Source organism: Podarcis gaigeae (genome assembly GCF_964106915.1).
Source record: "Podarcis gaigeae genome assembly, chromosome: 9".
NCBI classification, from domain to species: domain Eukaryota; kingdom Metazoa; phylum Chordata; class Lepidosauria; order Squamata; family Lacertidae; genus Podarcis; species Podarcis gaigeae.
In genome coordinates this window covers 29396210-29415702 of record NC_139685.1, presented here as the reverse complement: position 1 = coordinate 29415702, position 19493 = coordinate 29396210, and the positions used below count along the sequence as shown (strand labels likewise).

The following is a 19493-nucleotide window of genomic DNA, read 5'->3' as shown; positions in this document are numbered from 1 at the left end:
TACTTAATTTTGTGGCAGACTCTGAGCTTACAGTGCTACTGTCCCAAGTTCAGAGGAGTGCAGCAACTGAGAGCTGTGTATTTTTCAAACCACTTCTGATTCTGTATTTATAGTATTAATTTTTATAGTGTTCTATTTGGCTTAGAAGGAAAAATGAAAGGGCAGTAGAGTCATACCTCAGGTTGAATGTGCTTCAGGTTGAGCGCTTTTGGGTTGCGCTCCACGGCAACCCAGAAGTAACGGAGCACGTTACTTCCGGATTTCGCCGCTCGCGCATGCGCAGGTGCTAAAAATGACGTCATACATGGAAGCGGCAAAACGCGACCCATGCACACGCAGATGCGCCGTCACGTCTTACATTCCATTCAGGATGCAAACGGGGCTCCAAAACGGATCCCGTTCGCATCCTGAGGTACCACTGTATATAAATTCAATAAAAATTAGTAAGTTTCTGCAGATCAGCATTGCAGGCTGCAACTTATACAAAGTTCTTTATACCTCACAGAGACTTGCTTCAAAGTAGACATATATAGGATTGCATTTTATTTTGAATTTTTCCAGATATTTGTTTACCATATCCTTGATTGTCCAGTTCATTGATACCAGGCAATAGTGGAGGCTGCTGAGGGCGAACCCAAGGGATATGGAATTTGTTAGGGTGTTGTCAAACTGGAAAAGCATGCTGGAGCGCCACACACACACACACACACACACACACACACCTACCTCTTGTTTGTTGGCTTTATCTCTGTCTCTTAAAACCACAGTTTCCCATCTGAGTCACAACTGTGGTTTAAATGTCAAGCTTATTGATCAAGATCTTTATATCTGTGTATATTCTGTTTCTTGACTTTTTTGTAGAATGCGAAAAATCTTTATGGAATATTCATTTCTACTCAGCTGTTGTGGGAAAAGTTAGCTGTGGACTTGTGGCAGATTGGAGAGTTTTGGAAGAATGGGAAGGTGGCATAGGGGAAGGTGGTATTCTCAAATTTCAGCCAACCAAGTGTTTTCAAGAGAAGATCTGATTCACAGTCTTGAATTACTTGTTCTTTTACCCACTTGGTTATGGGCCAGAAAAAGATCCTTGTTAGTTGTACTTTTCTGTATGAGAATAGGCTTCACTTTCAAAATTTGGACAAATACTCCACCTGGGGTCATTTCTTCTTCAAATGATCTTGCTCCCGCAGAGCTTAAGAGATTCAGAATCAGTAACTGTAGGAGGCTACGCAGTTTCTTCCACTTGAATGTTTCAGTGTAAGTAGGTACAATTTGTACTAGCTTTTTAAGTCGATGCGAAAATGTGCACTTCTGTGTGTACAGGAACCAATTTGTACAGCTTAATCATTTAGGTGTGGGTGGTGAAGGAATTTCAATTTTTTAGTATTTTGAGTAGGCATAAATATGCTACTCCTCATTTTTGCATTTATACCTATGAGAAAAACATTTCTGATGGATAATAAAAAATACAAAAAAGTTGCATATATCCAGTTTTGTAAATATACTCGGTAGAATAGGGGCTGTTCGAAATGTTTGAATCCTGTGATTGAGACATGAACTAGAATCCATGAAAGCTGATGCTGTAATAAATTTGTTAGTCCTCAAAGGTGCTCCAATGATGTATTATGGCCAAAAGGTTCTAGTTAGGATGCATTGTTATGAAAAAAACAAACCACCTTGATTCTGTGCCTTGAGGAGAGATCAAAGGGATTGAGGGGGGAAATGCTTAGGTGTTTAAATTTCAAATTATTATTTATAATAGCTCAAAAAGTATTGTATTGTAAAGCATTTGGGGATGCCTTGTGGGAAGCAATAGATAAGGTAAATAAAAAGCAAACAATAACTTGCGAATTCCAAACACTATGGTTTGAATTAATTTTTTGCATCTTGGGCACAGTATCAAAGTTTTTCTCTTTTATTCATTTTGAATGTTTGGGGGAGATAGGCTTATAGGTTGTTGTTCTTTTATAGCCAGTTGTCCGGGGCCTTTTCCACTTTACATGCAGATTTTTTTTGTGGTTTGGGTATTTGATTTGATTTGATTATTTAAAGAGGGAAAGGTCCAGAATAACAGGACGCCTCTACTTTTATGGGGAAGTCAGGCTGGTGTGATTCCACATTTGTGGACAAGCCATAGAACTGGGAAGGCCTAGGCTCAAATCCTGAATATAAAGTTAACTGGCTAATCTTGGGCCAGTTATTTTCTGTCCCAGCTTTACAGGTTGTTGTGAGGATGTGCCAGGCAGAATATTCTGCACTAGGCAGAATAACATGAGAACTGTGTGCACCACATAACCTGTCCTGGACCCCCTAAACTAGACTTTTGTCTCAGATTAAATTGCTCCTGTATTTGACATCTGTATGTGAACTGCCACCTTCCCCTTCACCTCAGGCAGCAAAATGTCTTGGCGAGAGAGAGAGATGAACCATGTACGCTCCCTTGGTTTTCGAACAGCTTAGTTCTTTAACGTTTTGGCTCCCGAACATCGCAGACCTGAAAGTGACTGTTCCAGTTTGCGAACTATTTTTGGAAGCCAAACATCCGACGGGACTTCTGCAGCTTCTGTTTGGCTGCAGGAGCTTCCTACAGCCAATCGAAAGCCCACACCTTGGTTTACGAACCGTTTTGGAAGTTGAACGGACTTCCGGAACAGATTGTGTTCGACTTCCAAGGCTTTAGTACCACTGTATTTGTAACTTGTATCTCATGGACTTGAAGTTGGTTAGCAGCCATTTTGCGAGAAGCACCTCTTGTGTGCCCGAGGAGAGCTCCTAATGTACGTAAAGTACCTGAAGCGTATAAAGGAGGCTAATTAATTCATCACTTACTATTCTGTAATTAGTGCTTTGCAGTGGTTCACTTTTTATTATGGCAGATGTGTTTCCACAAATGCAGATTTTTTTTGGTTCTGTTTGTGATCAGGCATTTATATTCTTTTGCTAATTTTGTAATCTCTTTCTTGTAGTTAACAGAGGGTTTGTTTAAACATCTTCAATTAATACTCTGTTCTGTTACTGAGCTAAATGGAGCAAAACTAGCCTTGAGAACCATGTTAGGCTCCCTGAAGGAAACACCTGTTTTCTTTCATCTTAAAACACATGTGTCACTGGTTGTTCTGAAAGTTCATCCTCATATTTTTAGACATTTGTATAAACAAAATTTAAACTGTAGGACAAAGAGACTTCCTGAATTTTGCCTCAAAGAACAATTAAAACCTGCTCAAATGGTTTCCTGGTTGATCAGAACTGTTGTGTTATAAAAACAGTATAACTCTCCCGTCCGTTCATGGCCACCAGAACTGATCTGAATGTTTGAGGCATGTTTTCATCCAGCAAGATCAATAATAGTTGGCAAACTTATATTCATAGCTTTGTTGTTGTCGTTTAGTCGTGTCCGACTCTTTGTGACCCCATAGACCAGAGCACACCAGGCACTCTTGTCTTCCACTGCCTGCCACAGTTTGGTCAAACTCATAGCTTTGTTACCTAGGTTAAATTTGATTATACAGTGGTACCTTGGTTCTCGAACATAATCTGTTCCGGAAGTCCATTCAACTTCCGAAACATTCAAAAACCAAGGCACAGCTTCCGATTGGTGCAGGCGCCCTGGAAACAATAGCCAACAGACGTTTGGCTTCTGAAAAATGTTCGTAAACCGTAACACTTACTTCTGGGTTTTTGGCGTTTGGGAGCCAATTTGTTCGTCAACTAAGCTATTAGAGAACCACGGTTCCACTGTAATTAAGAAAGCTATCCACGAGATCTTGGAATATTCCTGTTAAGGAGGGGTTATTTTAGTAATTTTAGATTCTAGCAAGTGCCCTCATCAGTTTGGGATGGTTGCTGTAGAAACATCACTTACAATTAAACAATTAATCAATATCCTTCACTTTTGATTTCAGTGTTTCATGTACAAGGAAGCCAGAGCACATCCCCCACCCTTGACTCCTTCCTTATTTTCACCTAAGATTTACATACAACTGATCTTTTGAAAATTGCTAACTATGAAGAGATAAGTGATTACTGAGAATGTAGTATTTTCTTTTCTGATGGGACAAAGACTGTGGCCAACCTATATGGATGTGCATTTTATCGGTTTTGTTTTGAAGATGCCTCTCTGACCTCACTGTTTCATGTCAAAACCCCAAGGCCTCTCCCTCATGTTGAACCTGGACACAGTATATTAGGTTAAATGGGCAAATTTGGGCCACAACTTTATTGGTTACAGAATGTGAGCGGTATTGGCTTAGGCACTGGAACTACATCTGCTCGCCATGCAGGTAGTCCAGTAAGGGTCAACCACCAATAGGGGGAGCTCTGTTGTTGTACATCAGCTAGAGCTCCCCCAGGGTCCCTGATGGGGTCATGGCATGGCCCTAGCCCCTACCTGGGCTTTGGACAAGATCCATACATCCCGGATCCCTTTAATGGAATACCCTTAAAAATGGAGGGGCGGGTGATGGCCATACCTCCCCTCCCCCGAACCAGGTTTTACCAATGCCTAACTGCCAAACCTTACAAAAGTTGTGACGGTTGCTACGAGGTAGGTGAAAACCAAATGGCCAGTGCCAATTTGCCAAGTGGGGAAATTCCTACCAGGCCCCCTCAACAGGCAACCAGCCAAGATCCATAGCAAGGCCAAAATGTTGAATGGGAAGGGGTGTGTGATGCGGCCAGGGTCTCCCCAATGATGCAGGGGCTTAGCCCAGCCCCTGCTGTGTGTGGGAGGCCACATGGCCCGCCCGCAACACCGCCCCACCCAGAAGTGGAGCGGCCTTAACAATTCTCCTTTCACAACATCTGATGAAGTCGACTGTAGCCCAGAAAATCTTATGCTGTAATATGTTTGTTGATTTTTAAGGTGCCACAAGACTCTTAGATGTTTCAGGGGTGAAAATAATAATAAAAAGCTAACATGTAAACCGTTTATGAACAATGCATTTCTATGATGATCAAAAGTGTTGTGGACCAATAAAGTTTATTAGTCAGCTTGCACAATTTGTTTCTCTGTTAGCTGTTTGTGGCATAAAGGAAAGAAACGAAAAGCTACTTTTGTGAACTGTAATACCTTGGCTCTAGGAGACAGTCCCGACTTTTACCACAAGGTCTTTTTTTGTTTTTTGAAGCCAAGTCTGCTATATGGGTCCATTCTTCAAAATTTGTTGACATGCTGACCTTTTTAAGTTCAAAAAGTTAATTTTTTAACAATTGTTTTTATAGAGAGTAAAGGTAAAGAGACGGCTGCAATGAAAGCTGACCATCTGAGAGCCCGGAACATGAAGAGGTATATTAACCAACTAACTGTAGCAAAAAAGCAGTGCGAAAAGCGAATAAGGCTTCTGGGAGGTCCTGATTATGACCAGCAAGAAGATGGCATCTTTGATGATAGTGATGGCCCACAGAACCAGAAGGTAGGCATGCTGGCTCTGTTTGTGTCTTTCTTTCTTTCTTTCTTTCTTTCTTTCTTTCTTTCTTTCTTTCTTTCTTTCTTTCTTTCTTTCTTCTCTCTCCCTCTCTCTCTCTCTCTCTCTCTCTCTCTCTCTGAGTGGCGTTGGTGCAGCTTTTTCTGCATCATGTTATAGGACCTGACTGGAAGTAAATGCAGGCAAACTGGAGGAGTCTCAGTACTTCAGCGGCTACCTGTTTGCACGAAGGAAAGGTTGTGGCTTTAGTAAACAATGCAGAGATTTATCTCTCCCCCGCAAGCATTCTGTACTTGTTATCTTACACTTCCTTTGGAAAGTTCAAAATATCTTATGTGAGCCTGCTATCAGGGACATTGGCAAGGCCTGCACTTGACTCTCTCTGATGACTCTAGCACCGTTCACAAATATTGACTAGCTTCAAGAGCCAGCCAAAATTTTTTGCTTGCTGTTGACCCTTGCTCTCCATAAAGTGGGAGCACGGAGGTCTTTGCTGCAGTGCTGCTCTTGAGTTTCAGAGGAGCCGGGAGCACCTCTTGAAGCCCAGTGCAACCGTGCAGGGATTTGTCCTTATCACATTAAATTTGTAGGGACTGTGACCTTGCCAGTGCTTCTATTTCTGTTTCCCAAGGCTAAGCACGAGGTCAGGGGATTCCCCAGGCATTGTCAAAGTTTGGAAGAACAGAGAGAAACTTCCAGTCACCACACTGACTATGGAAAGCAGCGTGGAGTCTCACTGATTCTAAAGCTCAGCACGAGATCCAGAAGATACCTTTGTTCTGTGTTCTTCAAGTGTTGCAGAACTTGCAAACAAGGGTGCAAGTCCCTAAAAGCATATACTCGTCCAGAATTATATTTTTCATGTGGCTGTTTTTGTATGGTATTCTCCCCCTCCCCCCCTCCTGCAGTTTTAGTGGAAATTGTCAATTTCTTTGGAAAGCCTTTAAAAGCTGGGACTCCTGTTCTATAGTCAACATAATGGCTCTCATACTACAGGCCAGAATGGCCCTCTTTCTTATAAAAATTGTGCTATATTGAAATGTAGTACATAATTTTAGTAGCTTACCTAAGTCAGTTTGTCAAATATTTTGTCATGACATATATGTGAATCATATATTTGGGCACATGCCACATTTCATAATAAAATAAAACAATTGATATGTTCCAGCTGTGCTTTGGCAGAATATTTGAGCAGCGAAGGTTGTCCTATGTTGACTTCACAGGTCAACAATAAGGACACTACCCCAGACAACACAAATTGTCATGCTTCCAGGTAAATGTGGACGCAATTGGACCACATGGCTGCAATTCTGTGTGCATGCATTTAGAATTAAGTCTCATTGGATTCAGTGGGACTAATTCTGAGTAAATATACACTGGACCAATACTGAAAGGTTCATTATCTCAACTCTCAACTCCTCCTGAGATGCGGCAGAGTTAAAGGGCACCTGTTGAATTTTCATCCCTTAGTTTGAAGCTACTTGACTTTAAAAAGCTTAAAGGGACACACCGTAGCTGTGGACTAGCTCTAAAATTAGATCTTCTAGTTTATAGCCAATCACGTGACAGGATTCTTGCCTGTGTCCCAGCATAGCTGTCTGCTTTCAGTTTATTGCAGGGCACCAAGGGTACTGGAATTTCCAAGACCTTGTGAGAACATTTCAGCCTTGTTCAAGGACTATACAAATTTCACATGCTTGGAAGAGAAGGCATTTTAAAAACTGTATCTGTGTTGACTGCAGTTCAAAGCATCTTACTTGGATGCAGCTTCTACTGACAACAGTGGGTCTTGTTTCTGAGTAAATGCAATTAGGATTGTGCAAAAATTTGGTAAAACTGGCATGAATGCTTGCAGCCAAAGCATAAAAACCGCAGCCTCTTCTACCATGATAATGATACATCTAATTCATTTTTTTATTCCTTTCTTGCTTTAAAGCAAGTCAATCTGTGAAGAAATATTTGCAAACGAGTACCACTCCTCACAGTACTGAATTAATAAAGTACAACGAGAGCGCCAGTGATTGCATTGCGATAATATTTCAGACTGAATTGTGTTTTTGCTTTTATTATCCTGTGGCATTTTTTTATATGCCCTTGGATTTGACTCCCCCTGCCTTGGGGATTTAGAAGTATCTAAATAGGTTTAGAGGGAATGAGCTATTTAAACAAGCGGATGAAATATATAGCGGCTGAATTTAGTTTTAAGATGGTTAGCAGTAAGAATCACCGGAGGGAGAGTGGCCTTCTACTTCCTTCCATTTAAAGGGGAAAAAGAATCCTGTCAATAACTGTCAAATCTGTTTGCCTGGTACGCATAACAAATTCCTCTTCAAAGAGTCCAGTTTACAGAGACGCTGACATTTTTAAGAGTAAATTGAACGTATAGAGAAAAAGGGAAGGGCAAGAAGAGTCAAGTAGATGTTCTGGAGTGGCCAGAACAAGATTTTTAGCCCCTCTTGTTCCATTTTAGCTTTGGAGAGCCAGACATTGCCAAAGATTTCCATGCCTTTTCAGGACCCTGCCAGTCTGAGAACAGGTTGTTGGGCTTCTCCAAGGCTAGGTTCAATGAGGTAGGGTACATTTTGCTATGAATTCCCTACCCACCAGGTACAACGTGTCCCCCTTGTGGTGGCTTGGGGCTGTGCAAAAGGAGTCTAAAATGTTTGTGGTGGGACCTCCAGTGCACACGAGTGGCACCTGTATCCCACTGTGCACCTTTCGTGCCTAGAAAAAAAGGCCAGGCCAGGAAGAATTGGGTACACGAGTGCCCAGAGCAAGATTTTAATAATTTTGTGGGAGAGTGAAGACCCAGGAAATGTGCAGCGACTAAATCCTGCTCCTGCTGTGTCCAAAATGCAATGGCCACGTTACTTTCTGGGGTTTAGATCCCTCATAACCCCTGTTTTAAAGCAGGAGCATTGGTTGCCGCCCTGTTTCCAGAGCTAATTCAAGGTGCTCACGTTAATGTCTGAAGCCCTAAACGACTCAGGTGCCAAATTTTGGAAAGACCATCTGCTTCCCTACAAACCCTCTCAGGTGCTAAGATCAGCAGAGGGGGCTTTCTCGGTAGTACCATTGCATTCAGAAGTTCATGGTGGTGGCCTGCAGGAGGACATTCTCTTTGGCAGCACCTAAGTTGTGGAACCTTCATCTGGCACCCCCAATATTGAATGGCCCTTCTCATTGAATGCTGTCTTTACCCTGGCCTCTAAAACATAACCCTGAGATGTATACTTTAAGGATGCATCCTATTTTTGTGATAGTAAGTTGTTTTAAACTGGTTTTAATGTCGTATTTTTAAATTGTGGCAACCCTCCTTGGGAACTTAGGGTGTAGGGTAGGTAAATAAATTAAAACAACAACCAACATTATTATTATTATTATTATTTATTATAGGACACCCCTGCAGGGCTCCCCTTCTACTAACAAGGTGGCGCTCTTGCATGCAGTCTCTGCAGCTGCAGTTCCGCATTCGTTGTTGCTGGCTAAAAATCAACCACCATCTCTCAGCCAAATCTTACCAGCTACCTGACAGCATTGCTGTTAGCAGGAAGGAGGAGTTCAGTTTCTTTTAATCAACACTGAAGCTATAGCTGATTCGGGTGGTGAAATGAACAGGAACAACCATGTTTTTCTGGGGTCTTTCAGGAAATACTTTGAGCCTCCAAAATAGATGTATTCTTTTCATGCTGAACATTTTGCTTGCCCTTCCAGCCACTAGATTTTGGTTACAGATAGCAAATCAGCAGGCATATAACTGTGCTGATAAGGAACACTTTAGAAGGTTTATTTCCCTCCACTCCAGTTAAGTTGCTTCTTGAGTTCTTGGTTAGAGCATGTTGGATCCCAAGGTTCATTGTTTCTGTACTGTAACAATTGCAGCACAGCAGTGGATTCCAGTGTCTCATTTGCAGCTCAGCGTGAAGCTATATGAGCTAGTGCTTAAGCTGTTAATGCTCTAGTTTCAGACATGTTTGCAGTGAGCAAGTCCTGTCTATTTATTTGGGACTTATTTAAAGGTAAGCATGCCTAAGATTGTCCTGCTGGCCGTTTTACACATAACTGCTATGGCTCCAGATTGCAAAACTAAAGGTGAGGTGAGGAAAAGCTCTTCAACCAGGAAATTGTATAGATTAGAAGTGGAGTTGGGGGCTACTCTTGCATATGGAGCCATCAGTGACACAGAAGAGAATGGAATAAATTTTGCACACCTCAGGGCTCTACTATATGGAGGAGTTCTGCAAAATTCATAGAACTTCTGGATTGGGTGAATGAGTCACTCTTTCTGAAGATACACAAAGGAAAATTATTATAGTGTGTTCCTTAATTCCTTGTATTGGTGTGTGATCAGGTAGGGCATTGTCTTAGCAGTTGTGTCATGAACACTCATGAAAATTGTCTTTAAGGCTGTGCAACATTGCGTACCTTCGCACCATTTTTTAAGAGGTTAACAGCAGAATACTCTATCTGCTTCTTTGGAATAAACAATTGCTTATTATGTTTTTAGTATTTGGTTGTCTATCCAGAGAGCTGTGTGATGAGCTGCTGAGTTATTCCCCCCAATTTCTGGATACAATTCCTTACTGCTCGACACTTTTCCTTGGAACTGGGGGGTGGGGGGATTCAAAACTCATGTTTGTCTAGCGCTTTGAAGGAGTTTGAAATGGTTTAAAACGGAGGTGCTCAGAAAGACCTTTTTTAAAAAAAATGTTTTGTGCAGTTATGTATCAACTCCTCCCAGGGACCATATAGAGAAGGGTAGGTTATAAATGCAATTAATAAGTAATAAATTAAAACGGCTTCCAACACAGTACAAGGAGTTGCTGCTGCTGAACCAAGTATACACAAAAACATTCTTGCATGTGCTAAGAGGGGCCCTTGTGGAGATGGCATTGATGATCTCTGCATCCATGAAATATTTTTAATGTCTCCTGAGATATTTATCAGAGTGCTGGGAAAATGGTAAGGTATAAAAAACAATGAATCCAGAATCTTGGATTATCTCCGCTGATCATTCCAGCCTTAATCCACTTTGTCAATAATAAGTGCGCTTAATGAGGTTTGTAACCTGTGAACTAGATTACTTAATTGAAATAATGTCATTAATTGTCCCCCTCCCCCCTCCAGATTCTTCAATTTGAGGATATTTTGTGCAACCCATCCTACAGAGAGCACTTCCGAACATACATGGAAAGAGTGGATAAGAGATCTTTGATCAGCTATTGGGAATCCGTGGAATACTTGAAGAACGCTAACAAGGTACAAAGTAGATAAACGTATATCATACCTTGTTATTGGAAATAATTTTTGGCAAGACTTTTAATTGTAAACCAGTGTTGTATAAAAAGTTGGCATTGGCTTTAGTATTCAAATTGCATATAAACTGCTCCTAGATATTTTATCAGTCCAGTCAGCTGTGCTGGCATGGCAAAAGTCAGGCCAAATTTAAAAATCAATTCCCTATTTCATGAAATGACTGAAGAAAATGGATTGTTCAAAAACATAAACAGTTAACACTTAATCTTTTAGATCACAGTCTGCTGCTGTGATCTCCCTACCATGTGTTGCTGATATGAAAAGGAATAAAGGTGTGATTCTTCTTGCTTTCTGTTTGAGTATGCTGTACTCTGGATTAGGATTATAATTATTTGCTGTATGCTTACAAATATTTAAAACCAAGGTCATTCTTCAGAGAACCGAATAGGATAAACAAGCATATATTTAACTGCATGGCTCTTGATTATGATGGATGCATCTCTTCATGTTGGTTTTTCTTCCTCCTTAGGCTGAAATACCTCAACTTGTGAGTCAAATCTATCAGGATTTCTTTGTAGAAGGCAGAGAGATTACTGTGGAAAAGTCACTGTATAAAGAGATACAGCAGAGCCTTGTAGGCAACAAAGGCATTGAGGTGTTTTACAAAATCCAGACTGATGTTTATGAAACACTGAAGGACAGGTACTACCCATCGTTCCTTGTCAGCGATTTGTATGAAAGGCTGATCAAGAAGGAAGAAGAGAGGAGTACCGTTCAGATGACATCTGACGACAAAGATGAAGTGGTGAGTGATGGCTACAGATGCCATGGAAGATAAACCAGATTAAAAACTAGAATATTTGATAGCATAATAATATTGGGGGACATGTATCATAAGCGCTAGGGGATCAGACCAAAGGTCCATCTTAGTCTATCTTTGTTTCCAACAGTGGCCAGGCAGCAATAGCTCTTCCTACTATTGCCCCAACAACTGGGTGTGTTGTCTCTGAACCTGGAGTTTCCATTTAATTATTATGGCTAAGAGTAAGTGATAGACACGTCTTCCATCAAACCGCTTTTAGGGCAGCATTCATGGTCCTACATCATGTTAACTTTCACAACAACCGTGATGTAATTTAGGCTGTGAGATAGTGGCTGGCTCAAGGTAAACCTGTGAGCTTTGTGATTTGAGGAGGGATTCAAACCCAGATCTCATTCTAGTTGGCACAGTTATTTACTTCTGCTTAGACCATGTGTGTTAAACCAGGTAGTCAAGTTAATGGATTATACTTTAACATATATTGATCACTGTTGGCTTTCTCTTCTAGAGCCAAGTTTGTGAAGAAGTTATTGATGAAGGAAGCTCCGGAATTAATGAGCAGGCCAGTTACGCTGTGAATAAGCTACGCCAGCTAAATGACAGACTTGAATATAAGAGACAAGCTCTAAATTCTCTCTGCAGTTCACCAAAACCTGACAAAAAGGTATGTGGCTTTGTTATTTATATGCATTATACTGGCAGGCTGTGTTTCAGAGTAGGCATATAGATAGACTCTAGAGAGCTTTCACTTCAAAAAATAAATTGGAAGGTGCTGTGTAGTAATGGTCGCCTCCAACCTCTTGCCCCTCCCTTCTCCTGCCTCTGCTCTCCGGCCAGGCAAGGACGCACCAGGGCAGGGTTGGCAGACGTATTACTTTTATCAAACACAACAAATAGGTCTCAGTAGAGCTGCCACCACTCCCTCTTGTCCAGGGGACCCAAAATCACAACCCAGGGAGAAGGCTGTGACCCGTTATCTCGGCCGTCCCCCTACTCCACAAGCTGTATCCACAGTCTTGCAGGCTGAAGTTCTACGGTAGAGCGTAACCAGGCGTAAGGCTAGGACTTAGCTATTCCCCCCGGAAAGGCACACAACTAAAACAGTTTCATACTAAAAGGATTTATTTTAAAATAACATAAGAAACATGCTAAAATAGCAGGCACTTCTTTTGAGCATTACAGATAAAAAAATAACAAATTGGTATAGTATGACTAAGTCTACATACTCACAACTCTAACACAAAGATAGGACAGTTGAAGTTCTTTAGGACTCTGCTAGTCGAAGACGATTGAAGATCTCCACCTCAAAAGATGAATAGTGGCCTATTAAGCTGGAACAATAGAGCCTGGCATCTTTGCGGTTTGCAGAGTAAAGGCAAAGAGCAAAGAGCAGATAATCCTCTGATCTTTTATTCCCAATTCGCAACCTGCGTCGTAACTTTCAAGCCAATCATAAGACTCAAATTATTTTTGAATGCGCCAATGATCGGCTTGCTGGTCAATCAATTTACCTTTTGACAGCTGGGCCAATTTAGAATTCAACTTTTAATCAAAGGCTTCCTCCCTTCCGTAGAAACTAACCAGCGATACATTCCCAAGCAATTTCAAGGACAGATAGCATCACTGGGAGGGGGAATGTTCACACATTCGAACACAGGTGTTAAATCAAGACTTCCTTGGTTCTAATAAACCTTTCAGCTGAGGAGTCAGCTAGTCTGGGGTTTTAAAGATACACAACTCCTTTCCCAGGGTCCTTGTGGCTGATGAAACTCCCACAAGGCCTCACTCTCTTTGCTTGACCAAAGAATAATTTTCTAAATATTACTAACTTTACTACATGCTGTTTTCCAGGCTTCTCATTAGCCACTGATTGTTCTACAAAGGCATTGATATACAATCTTTAATATTGTTTCCTTCTCAGCACCCTACCCTAAAAATCTGATCTTAGCAATTTATGCGGGTTGCAGTGTTGTTCTGTCAGTGAATATAAGTACATATGTAGCTGTCTGACACAGAATCAGATCTTTGATTGCTTATAACCCAGTAATTGTCAGTTCCAGCTGACCCTGGTTCTTCTCCAAGGACTCAAGCATAGATCTTTCTCAAATTCTTTAACTGGAGATGCCAGAAATTGAGCTCTGGACATTCTGCATGTAAAGCTGGTGCTCCACTGCTGAACTATGAACTTTAGTGACAATGTGGAATAGACAGTGGGGCTTTCTAGCATTTCTGAAATGCTGCATGAGGGTCTATGGGCCTTTTGGATGGCATAGAATCAAACCTGCATTCCTGTCTGCTTCTCCAGTTCTGCACCAGTGCTTGCTCTTTGGTTTGGTAAATGAGACACAAAATGATACCAAGTCCTAGATGTTGGCATGGAAGGTCCTGCCTTGTGGCTTGATTGCAATATCACAGGAAAATATTATTCAGTGCTTTGCAGCTGTGTTGAGAAAAGTTGCCACATGGAATTAATCTGACGTGTTTACTGGTATAACAGTAAGAACAGCTTTTTGGGCTGATACGAGCAATCAAGGGGAAATCAAACCTCTTTAATTTTAAAATACTTGGCAACTGTTCCATGACTTCATACAGCAAGAGGACCATGTTCATAACCTGCCTTTGACACATGGCAATCTGTGGAGAGTTCTACTAAACTAACCTCTGGAGTAAGACGTTGTCAAATGACCCAGAAGTTTTTTTAAAATTTTTATTGTTGTTGTTTTATTGTTCTTACCATGAACAATGGAGAATCAATAAAAACATTTTTTTTTTTAGCAATAACTGCCTTTATGGGAGTTGCTTATCAAAAATTGTTGGTAGTTGGTTACTCGTGTATTTTTTGATCAAGTATAAGCCTCTTCTATTCTATTTCACTTTTCCTGCTCACATAATTCAATAAAATCAACCACAGTACCAGCTCAGCACTTTCAGATCCTTCATTGCATCCTTGGGTTTCATACATTAGCATCAAAAGCATCAAAAGCAATGTTGCTGCGATATAACAACTAAGGCATGGCTAAGTCAGATCCCTGGGTTCATGCATCTTATGTGATGCATTCATCTGAAGTCATGCAATTGCCACTTGGCCTTTGTTACAGTTTTACAGATAAACACAATATTCTGTGTGTACCCATAAAAATAGTGTGTAGCATAACCATGCTTTTTAAGGTCCAAAGATTCCAAAGCCTCTTTACAATCTAGTTCTGCACCATGATGTTGGACCTCTCTGCATAGATTATATATTAGGTTGCTGAATGTGCATTTCCCCCCAGCTGTCTGACAGCCTACTGTGTCCCCCCCAAAAAAATATCTAAGTGAATTAGTGCTGTACAATATCTTAAGTATTATTATTTTTTAGTTCACAGCATCTTTTAAAAACTTTCCTGTAGTGATTTCCCCCTTCCCCCTATCTTTCATGAACTCAGCACTAAATCTTCATTTATCATTATGTTTCAGGGCTTAATTTACTTTTCCTTTCTGAACTATACGTGACCTTAAGCAAATTATGCATGACCTTTTAAGCAGTACTTCTATGTCAAGGCAGAGTCATTTAGCTGGGAGCTTTTACTAAATTCCTTGCCTCTTTCCCTTCCACTCCCTGACAATTTTTTATTTTTCTTCTTTATTGCTACACATTTTAATCTATTTCCTCCAGTACATGCACCAGAGTGATCTGTTGCAATAGTTGTGTAGATTTTCTTGAAAGAAAGAAAGAAATATGATAACTGGTAATAACAAGTGGTTTCCCCCCTCCTTGGCAGATTGTTTCTAAACTGAAGGATGAAATCACTTTGATGGAGCGAGAACACGGTGACCTTCAATTGCACATTGAAAGGACAGATTGGTGGTGTGAGAATTTCGGCATGTGGAAAGCCTTCATAAATTCCAGCGAAGTATGGATTTTTCCTTCTGTTTAATTTTTTAAAAAATATATATAAATAAGTGGAACCTTTCTGTCAAAAGTTTACATGAGCACATTTTTTTCTCTGTTGTCCAAAAAATAATTACTGATACATTTCCCTTTACTCCCCACTAAAAATATTATTGCTGAATTATAGGAAGTAGATGTCTAACAGAATGACATTGAGAAATGTGGCTTCCTTAATGCATATACATCATATGGAAAGATCCACTTTTGCAGACTTTTAATGCCTGGCCCCAACCTTCCTTTTGTGAGAGCAGCTCAAGGCATGTTGTGGGGCTTACAGCAGAGGCAGCATTTTAATGACCATGTAACGTATATGAAGTAGCATGTATGCATGTCCTCTATGATTTGCCCATGTTCAAAAAAAGAGCTGCAAACCATGGCTGTTATATATACAGTCCACATGGTTCATACAGAGCATGGTTAAGCAAACTAAGGCCAGGGGGCCAAATCCAGCCCAGTCGCCTTCTAAATCCGGCCCGCAGATGGTCCGGGAATCAGCGTGTTTTTACATGAGTAGAATGTTTGTGTCCTTTTATTTAAAATGCATCTCTGGATTATTTGTGGGGCATAGGAATTCGTTCATTCCCCCGCCCCCCGCCCCCCCAAGGTCTGAGGGACAGTGTACAACCCCCCTGCTGAAAATGTTTGCTGACCCTGATACAGCCATGCCCCTGTCAGGGACTGGGCAAAGGAATGGTGGAGACCGCCTCCCCATCCTGACCCTTCCAGGGAGGAGTAAGACGAAGACAGTATAGATATACAACAGGGGTTGGAGGGAGGTCACAGCTCAGAGGCAGATGAGGGGGAAAGTTGAGAAATCATGGGAGAGCCAGAACACCCGGGTGACACATTGTCATTAGAAAGCATTCCAGACTCTCCATCTCCCAGAACCCGGCGAGACTTAGAAGTAGGAGAGCAAAGAGCTCAAAGACAGAGGGCACGTAGCAGCACCCGTAGAGAGGAGGTGATGAGAATGACGAATGAGGAAGTGGGAGAGATGGGGAGGTGGAGATTCACTCGAGACAATGCCATTATCCAAGAGACTCGGTTCTATAGCCTCTCTCTGTAAAGATTGAAATGAAAAAGGACTGTTAAGAAACTTTTCCTTGTCTTTATAATTCCTGGGCTACCAGATGAGAGCCGCTGACAGTCCCAGTATGAGGGTTTCCTAACTGCAGCCTTTGCTGCAGCCTGCATAGTCTGGAGACACTTGCAAGGCAAGTGAAGACTAATGTGCACCAGCCTCCCTTTTCTGTGAGGGTAACAGCAGTCCAAATGTGCTAAGAAATGTGGCATGTATGGAAAATATTTACAGTACTGTACTTTTAGCTTTGGTAGATGATGCAGGTTAATAGGAGGCAATATTCATTTTGAGGTGTTGATGACATGGCTGCAACCTGGTGAAAGTTCACAAGGCTGCTTTTCTAGTGCTTCTTGTGATCACAGTAAAGACAGCTGACTGCAGGACAAGTCTGGATGACAAGCAGTGTCCTACAAGGATCCACCTTGACTGCATTCCTGTTCAATGTGTATATGGGAAATCTGTAACCCTGCAGATCATTTACTTGCAACTCCCACCACCCTCATCAAGTATGGACATTGAATGACTAGGTATGGGTGAAACTGAAGTCCAGCAGCAGGTCACCCACTCCTCATCCCTGGTGTGTATGAATCCACTTTGTGCAATTGAGTGACCTGCAAAATGCTCGCTTTGCTTCTCGAATTGAACAAAGCCAGTATTTTGTGATTGGAAGCATGGGTAGAGGTTCACCATGCATCTTGTACCATGTTCTGTATAATATGTGTCATCCACCCTAAGTCTGTTGGAATCTGTGATCAAATATGGGACTTTATATCTTAAGGCTTTCTCTTGGACCATGAAACAAAGTTTGTTACAGAACCATTTGTGTGCAGCAGTGAGAATGTGCTCTTGGAATTCTTGTGTAAAACTGTGTAGGTGTGCATGCATATCCTTTTCTAGTATGATGATGATGATGATGATGATGATGATGATGATGATGTAATAATAATAAAAACAAAAAACAACCCTTTCTCTGTTTTAGGTCATAGAAGAAAATGGCGAACAAGTGCCCTGTTACTCTGTCATGGTGAGTTTACAAGAGATTGGCAGTGTTGAAGCTAAGGAATGGACGGTGCTCCGAAAGCTCAGCGAGTTTCAATGCCTACATAGGAAACTCAGTGAGGTATGGAGAACATGTGGAAGTTGCTCTTGCTTAGTTTTAATATTCTGTATGGCCAACTTTTGTATCCTCTGTCCCCCATATTGTAGGGAAGGAGCCAGACATGTCTGTCGACAAAAACAACAACCTCCTTTCCAGTACCAGGCAGTCAGATTCCATAATAGTGGGGTAGGAGAGCTGGGGGGGGGGGTCTCAGATCTGGCAACCAATGCACTCCTTGGGTTTCAGGTAGTACATGGGTAGACGAGTCTAAAAAGCCTGGGAGCACAAATTTTTATTCTCCTCTAGCTCATTTACCAGAAGTAATGTATTTAGCAATAACTCTGAAAGCGTATACATGTGCTCGATTCTGACCACGCTAAACCTTCCTAGAGCAAAATATATATCAGGCGGCTTAGTTTGGTCAGAATCAAGTTGGGGGTCATCTTCATGAGCTCCTGCAGTTCAGAACGTATCACTCCACTGATCATAAGCCTTTTTTTTTTTTTGCCCCCTTTCCTTCCTCTTTCTCCTTTTCTGCTCTTGTGAGGCAGAAAATTGGGCTGTTTTGTTTTCGCTCTCTTGGTGTTTTGTCTCCCTCCCGTTCACTACATTTACTGATTCTTATCAGCAACATTTTTCTGGCAATTTTCTCTTTGTTGTCTTGTGTTTTTGCTGCTGGTACTTTCACGGGGAGTATTCCAACCACAGGGTGCCTTCTGTGTGTTTATTATTTATTCACTAAATTCATATCCCACCCTTCCTCCCAAAGGAGCCCAGAGCAGCACCAAACACCATTATGTTATTGTGCCCCCCCCCCCCGTTCTTTTAATCTGGTTTTGTTAGAGCGTAGTCCACACTGGCTCTCAACATCCTAGAAGAGTATAAGCTTATATGCTGTATCTAAAACTTTTTATCCTGTGTTCATGTTAGTTCGGAGAGTTGGCTTAAGCACATCAAGAGTCAAAGAGGCATAGCATGCAAGGCATACTACGTGCGCATGTGAGTGTGAGTGACAGCAGCCAGCGGTCGGAAGGCATCATGACATGTTAAACTGACACTGAAAGGCAAATGTGAACATAGGCTTTGTTCTGTCTTTTCATATACACCTAAAGTAAATTATTTTCACAATAGCTCATTCTTTTTCCTTCCAACTGTTTGTTGGTTCATTCTTATTTTGCCATTTTTATTCTGGCTGTATGAAGGCTTTACAGCTTTCTTCTACTTGCTTAATTGCACTGACCTGACCCTTTTATAACCTATTACACTCTGCATTTTTTGCAAGATGTTAGTTCCAATGAGCCTTAAGCTGGCATTGGCTTATTTCTGCAGCCTAGTACTGCACTTAGAGCTACTCTTTTTGGCTGATTGATGGAAGAGTTCCTGCAGGTGATCAAGGGTACAGGCAGAGGAGCCGAAAACTAGTTCTTCCCTTTCTGACTAAATAGAACAGGACAAAAATAAAGACAGTGTGTAAATTAAAATGGAGAAATAATTGTGATTTGCTTTCTTTCCCCGTCCTCCCACCTAGTGCTTCCCATCATTAAAAAAAGCTCAGTTGCCTTCACTCAGCAAACTGCCCTTTAAATCAGTAGACCAGAAATTTATGGAGAAGTCAAAGAACCAGTTAAATAACTTCTTACAGGTAAGATATCAAAGAAGCAGCAATCACAATATATATATCTGTTTTATTTTACCAACTCAGAATGGTGTGTTGTCCTTTTTTGCATGGGCTTTAGAGTAAGGAATTCAATTTCTTGATTGCATATTCTCACATTTCCCCCCAATGTTTATTGGCCTTTTCACATACTGCAATCCAAATCCAGAGCGAGCTGAATTTGAAGTCCTATTCATTTCAGTTGGGCATTACTTACAACTAATTGTTG

General features: G+C 41.2%; 1 protein-coding gene across 2 annotated transcripts in view; it reads left to right on the top strand.

Moving 5' to 3' along the window:
* The window catches only part of SNX25 (sorting nexin 25), a 53019-nt gene that overhangs the window by 25980 nt on the left and 7546 nt on the right, over window positions 1-19493 (top strand). For both annotated transcript variants that reach the window (XM_083755500.1, XM_083755501.1), the window contains exons 7-13: window positions 5221-5411; window positions 10551-10682; window positions 11209-11484; window positions 12008-12163; window positions 15261-15392; window positions 17491-17631; window positions 19139-19252. In XM_083755500.1, coding sequence (XP_083611626.1) covers window positions 5221-5411; window positions 10551-10682; window positions 11209-11484; window positions 12008-12163; window positions 15261-15392; window positions 17491-17631; window positions 19139-19252 — 1142 coding nt within the window. The remainder of the gene's footprint in view (window positions 1-5220; window positions 5412-10550; window positions 10683-11208; window positions 11485-12007; window positions 12164-15260; window positions 15393-17490; window positions 17632-19138; window positions 19253-19493) is intronic.